Source organism: Elephantulus edwardii, unplaced genomic scaffold (genome assembly GCF_000299155.1).
Source record: "Elephantulus edwardii isolate Elephantulus edwardi_28Jun2011 unplaced genomic scaffold, EleEdw1.0 scaffold00045, whole genome shotgun sequence".
In the NCBI taxonomy this organism is placed as follows: Eukaryota; Metazoa; Chordata; class Mammalia; order Macroscelidea; family Macroscelididae; genus Elephantulus; species Elephantulus edwardii.
In genome coordinates, this window is record NW_006399795.1 from 8,626,552 (window position 1) to 8,633,020 (window position 6,469).

Sequence of the window (6,469 nt, forward strand, 5' to 3'; positions counted from 1 at the left end):
CGCGGACGGGCGATGAGCTGGGGCGCAGCCTCCCCTCCCCCCGCGGCGCGGCCGCCGGCAACCGGCACCGAGAGCCTGGGGGTCAGGGGCTTCGAGCGAGCCACGGGGGTGGGGGAGGCGGCCGGGACGGAGGACCGATCTCCCGAAGGGGGTGGGCGAGCCGAAGCGAGAGAACCCACAGGGGGGGTTCGCGCCCGAGGGGGGGTGGGGCCGCGCGAGCCCCGGAGGCGGGGGACTCGCAGGACGAGGCCCCCCAGCGCCGAGGGGGCGGGGGCGACAGGGCTCCGAGCGGAGTCAGGGGGCGGGGCGCAGGCCCGCGGGATTAGGGGGGCCGCGGGGGCCGCGCGGAGCCGACTCCCCGCAGCTGGAGGCCGCAAGCCCCTCGGGGTGGGGGCGGAAAGAGAAGTCCTCCGGGGCTGGACCGCGGGTGAACAGCGGCTGGCCGGTCGGAGTCTCGAGGGGTAGGAGGTGGGGGACCCAGGCCGGCGGGGAGATCTAGGGGCGCAAACAGGTCTCGGGTTCGGTGAGGTTGAGTGCGGTGGCCCAGGAGGGGTGGGCGCGGCGGCACATGAGGTGGGGGCCGTAGGCGTCCGGGAAGGGCCGCCCGGGCGAGGCCGGCGGGAGGACTGGCGCGGGCCCGAGTGGGGGGGCGGGGGTTGCGATTCAGGGGGCGGCAGGGGAAAGCTGCGAGAAAAGAGGCGACGCACGACCGGCAAGGGTCCAGCCCCCAGGGGTGCAGGCTCGCGATGGGGGCGCGCAAGGGGGCGACTAGGACACACAGCCAGTACTCACCTCCGGGTGGAAAGCGGCGGCGCAGGAGTCGGAGTCCATGATCAGGGTGGGGGGCTGCGGCTGCGAGAGTGGAAGGGCTGGGGTGCGGACGCGGGGCCGTTCGGGGCCGGGGGCACCGGGGGCCGCGCAGGGAAAGGGCGGACCTCGGGGGGTTCGCCTTGGCTAGAGGTGATGAGGAGCTCGGCGTGTCGTGTTCTCCTCACTGCTCTGGGACCGACTACTCCACGGAAAAGCAGGGTCGGCGATGCTGCTCCCGCGGTGGACGAGGCGGGAGAATCGCTGCGGGGGGCGGTGGCGGCAGCGAGCGGGAACCCGACCGGCTCCTCGACCTGACGCCCAGTTCGGCTCGTGTCTCGGGAGGGCGGGAGAGCCGCAGGGACTGTCGGGAAATGTAGTCTGTGAGCGGCTGGAAGCTGGCGGGGAGGGGGCGTGGTGGGAGGAGGCGCAGGGCATTGTGGGAGTTGGTAGTTCCCTGCCCTGCGGCTCCGGCGCATACAGGCCTCTTTCAGGACTCCAACACCCAGAGAGCCTCGCGGGGGCTGCCGGACTTGGGCAGGGGGTGTCCTCGGGACTCCGGGCTGCGGGGGAGGTGCGGAAGCTCGCTCCAGCTCGAGCGGAAGGGGGAGGGGTGGCACGAGCTGCAGCGCCTCTGCGCGGGTTGTCGGCGGGAGTCCGAGCGGGTTGGGATGGGGGTGGGGTCGGCGGCCTGTGTCGCGGAGGGCGGTGGCTGCGAAGGGCACCTTCTGGCGCCTCTTCTTTCTCTTCTGGGGCTCAGGATTCGCGCCCCTTTGTGGGCCGGGGTCTTTGGGGGTGAGGGCGGCGGACGCCTGCCCCAGCTCGGTTCCCCGAGGGCGGAGTCGCCAGCTGGCCTCTCTCTCCCCACACCGGGCAGAGGAAAGTTGTTTTCGCGATGTTGAGTTTTGTCGTGGGCTCCTGCTGACCGCGGAGGCCACGGGGACCTCGGGCCGAGGCTGGGCGGCATTGAGAGGACTCCAAGGCTCTTCTGGGGGAAGCATTCACTTCTGAGTGTCGGGTTACCGCCGTCTGCAAAAACTGCTGGTGCTGTTAGCGTTCTACATGTTTAAAACCTTTTCTTCCCATAACCTTGGGACAGTCGCTGTTTTCTCACTTAAATGGAATAATTTGTAAAATACTTCTTACAGCGTTAGAGCAGCTGAGAAAGTTGAACAACAGGATATATCCGATACTTTGGATTGACACTGACTTTTAAATTAATTAGACATTTTGCGATATACGTGTGCTGGGCCGCAGGGTGTTTTGACTTTAAACATTTTGCTGGTCAGTTTACCAAACGAAAGCCTACCGTCCCTTGGAATTTTAATTATCATTTGAAGAAATTAAATAAAAATCTGTATAAAATGCAAGTAATTGAGTAACATTTTGGGGATCTTGAAAGACAAACTCTTAGGTAAAATAAGGGTAACATAAAAATGTACAATTAAATTTAGAAAGCTTAAAAACATAGGAACTCGGGGAGCTCTGGTGGCCTAGTGGTAAGGAGCTGCAACTACAATCCCAGAGGTGCACGGTTCGAATCCACCAGATGTTCTGCGGGGGAAGGAGGGACAATCTCCTGTAGCAGTCAGATCTGATTTGACGGTACACTCACACGAAAATAATAAAATAAAAATAGAAACTCAAAATGCTAGTTAGAAGAACCCACTGAGATATTTGAATGACAGTGAAAGCTAAATAGTTGGCTGTTGCTGTTAAAATATTTCTGTTGGATACATCCAATGATTAAGAGACTAGGTTTATCTTAGTATATCTTTTTTTTTTAATCTTAGGATATACTTTTAAACTAAAGCCTCGTTACATGAATGCTAATTGACTATAATAGTCATTTTTATTTCGGCATGAACGTGGCCCACTGAATGGCTCTTCAGAGATTATATATAGTGCTTTAGAAGATAAAAAGACACTGGAAGTTTCTTGTTACATTATGTATAATTTCTTAGCCATCACATTGAGATGTTTCTGCTACAGATCTGGAGTTTGATTTTTAATCACTTTTGACCAGGATAACTGTCATAGACTTGGCCAGTGCTTCTCGTTCAAATTCACCAGGAGCAACTGTCCTATCTTAAAGAACAGTGAGAAGAATTCCTTAAAATCAAACCCACTGCTAGTGCAGTAGATTCTGACTCAAAGCTTCTCTGTATTGTAGCATAGAGCTTCCTCCATAGAATTTTTCAGTTTGGGAAACCAGCTGCCTCATCTCTGACAGCTGCTGTGAAGCTAGCAGGCCAGTACTTAACCCACTTTGTCACCAAAGCTCCTCCTTGATAATATGCTTTTGTTGGTTTAGGAGGGAAATGCCAAAAATCATTAAGAGGTTAGTGCAACGATGAATGAATGAAAACCCAAAATCTCTGTAAATGTTCATTAAAATTAATAAAATTTAATAATTTCTAAAAAAATCATTAGAGGTGAATTTCCTTTTACACCATCTTTGTTTCCTAAAGTATAATTTTGTTGTGATTGATGTTTGTGTAACAGATCTTGTTCTTTTTTAACATCCTTCACATATGATGACAGTAGTTGTATTTACCATGTTGATCAACTATTACGATAATCTGTTTCCAATTTTTGCCATTACCCTTCATTGGAGGTATGGTGTCCTCGAAGTATCAAGTCCCCTTTTTCCTCTCTCTTTCTCTCTCTCTCTCTGTAATATCTGAAATAACTAATAAATGTTGGCCTTTTATACACTTGCCTATCTTCTGACAGAAGAATTGATGCCTTTGAGACGTGATTGTGGAGATGAGTACTGAATAGTACTGAATATCGCATGGACTGCTAAGCACAAACGCATATGTCTTGGAGCAAGTATAGCCAGAGTGGTCCTTGGAGGCAAAGATGACAGAGCTTCACTTCATCTCACATACTTTGGGCATGTTTTTAGGAGAGGCTGTTCCTTAGAGTAGGACATCATGCTTGGGAAGGTGAAGGGTCTTCGAAAAAGAGGAAGACATTCAACCAGATGGATTGGCACAGTGACTACTTGCTTCACTGTGCTTCAGTATGTCAAAATAATGAGGATGACCTGCCAGCCAGTGCGAAGGAGAGGTTTTCTGAGGTTCTAAAGTGATCATTGAGCATGTCAAAGGCAGGATGTGTGGACACAGCGACATGGAGTTTACCACTTTATTAAAATTGTGATTGTTCACATAAAAAAAAAAAAAGGATAGGACAGGACAATGTCCAGATCTGTTATTTCATAGGGTCACTATGAGACATACTTGAGTCTATGGCACTTAACCTAGATGGAACCACACAATATTGTGTCTCCTTTTTTCACACAGCAAGCTATTTTTAAGATTCATCATATTGTACCATATGACAGAACTTCATTTCTCTTCATGACTGAATAGTGTTCAGTTGTATGAGTAGACCATATTGTATTTATCCAGTTTTCTATTGATGCACTTTTAGACTGATTGCACCTTTTGGTACTGTCAATAATGCTACAATAAGCTTTGCTGTATTTGAGTGTCAGTTGTTGCACTGTGTTTTAAGGAAACACCATCTATTTTGTGCAGTGGCTGTACCACTTCATAATCTCACCAGCAGTGGTTGAGCATTCCAATTTCTCCACATTTCACAGTTAACTTTTTCTGTTTAGCTATCATTTGTATATAATTTTTCCCATAATAACCATTACATTTCTTCCCTATAAGATTAAGAAGATAATTTTCAAACTTCAAATGAATTGAAAGACTTTCTCAGAATAAATTGGACTTCATGACAAAATTGAGCCAAGATTTCAGGGACCTGTATTGGACACCTCGGTTTCCCTGATGACAGTAAATCCCACTTTAGATTGTACCTGTTGGCAGGTTTGCAGACATAAGTACTAATACTTATTCTTGTATAAAATCTTAGCAATTAGGAATTCTTGTACATGAATGTGACCATGTTTACAGTTGCAGTCCTGACGCCACTCCACTGACATAAAAACTTCGTGAAGAGGGATTTTTGTTTTCTTAATTTCCCTTAGAAAGTTGGCTCTTTGGAAAGAAAGTAGTATTTACCATTCCATTACTCACTGAATTCAAGAAGAGGTAATAACACTTACAATTGACCCAAATGTAATAGCATAACACATAACCATCAGGAAAGTTAACTTTCTATAAGGTGCTCTGGTGGAGCAGTGATTAAGTAGTTGGCTGCTAACCTGGAAGTCTGCAGTTCTGACCTACTAGCCAGTCCAAGAGAGAAAGGCAGGAGATGGTGCAGTTTGCTCCCATCATGATTATAACTTTGGAAATCCTACAAGGCAGTTCTGCTGTACCCTATAGGGTCTATTTGAGTCAAAATAGACCTGACGGTGTGACATAAGATATTTGTTGGATTTTCTAGTTTCTCAGACTGAAGTTTTCCTGGGTTCTACAAAGTGAAGAGAATTCCATTATTCAGCTATATTAGCTAGTCACCAGATCCTAGAGTTTCTGATTCTTTTGTTTTCTGCTTTTTTAAAAAAAATATACTTGCAATATATATATATATATATATATACTTGCTGCTGAATGCTAATTCTCAGATGATTATAGCTACTTAGGAAAGAAGAAGAAAAAGCCAACATTAGCACAGGTTGTGACAAGCTTAAAAATACTAAGAATACCATGGTTTCCCAGTACGTAACTTGAGCATAGTTATTTTAATTTGGTTACCAAATATAGCTTCACCTTCCTAAATCTAACTGAAGACTTCACTACATTCATTTGAGTAACACTCAGAAAAGCTTTCTGTGTCCCATTTTAAAACTACACTTGAGTGTGGGAATGGACATAACCAAAGGTTTATTTTTCCCCCCCTGAATTATCTGCTGTTTCAAGTGTTGGTTTGAACATGTGAAGAGGAAAAAAGGAAAATTTCTCAGATCCTAATTGTTTTCATTTCTTAGTATCATTGCTACTGTATATGTATGACTATTTTAAAACCATTAATAAATATTCCTTAACTGTATGGTGTCACATTTTCTTTCATGCATGAGAAAAATAACCTATGGGGGAAAATGCATTTATTTCATTATGGATCATACTAGTAGAATCCAAAGATAGTAAACAGGATATGTCAGATACTGTTTTAAGTATTTTTCTTTAAATTTCATTAGCATGTAATTGTACGTTTAATTAATGGTGATAATGCTAGTAGTCCTTAAAGAGTGTATATGTTGTATGTGTTACAAATCACACTTTGGGTGTCTAGATAGAGGGGGAAAAATGTTCTGGGAAAAAGTGAAATCTCTTTAGATTCTCTAAATGCTGAAGGATGTGTTCCTAAGTGTTCTCAAAGGAAAGGGAAAAGAGAGTAACAACATCTTTTAAAGCCACTTCAATTACTTCTTGTCCAGCAGAATCCAAAGACCATCTAACTTAAATTGTTTGAATTTTTTAAGTGCCACCAGGACAATAGTGAAATTGTAATTTATTATTTAAATCATAAGTGACTTAGAAAATGGGATCATTTACACAATTTCAGAAGAGTTAAACTTATAAAACTTTCATGACTGAAAGTGAATTTATAAATGCTTTTCATCAATTCTTGGCTGTTTGAGTAACATTTCCTCACCAATTGAGAGTGTTTCTGTGGTACTAGTCTTCAAGGAGTTAAAAATATTTTCATGTTTGGGGCTAGGGGGTGGGGTTTGGGG

General features: G+C 46.2%; 1 protein-coding gene across 1 annotated transcript in view; it reads right to left on the reverse strand.

Annotated features, from left to right (window-relative positions):
- Nucleotides 1-1,126, reverse strand: part of PHF13 (PHD finger protein 13) — a 6,335-nt gene extending 5,209 nt beyond the window's left edge. Inside the window, exon 1 of the mRNA XM_006885787.1 lies at nt 793-1,126. Coding sequence (XP_006885849.1) covers nt 793-831 — 39 coding nt within the window. The 5' untranslated portion in view covers nt 832-1,126. The remainder of the gene's footprint in view (nt 1-792) is intronic.
- Between the last annotated feature and the right edge of the window lie 5,343 nt (nt 1,127-6,469).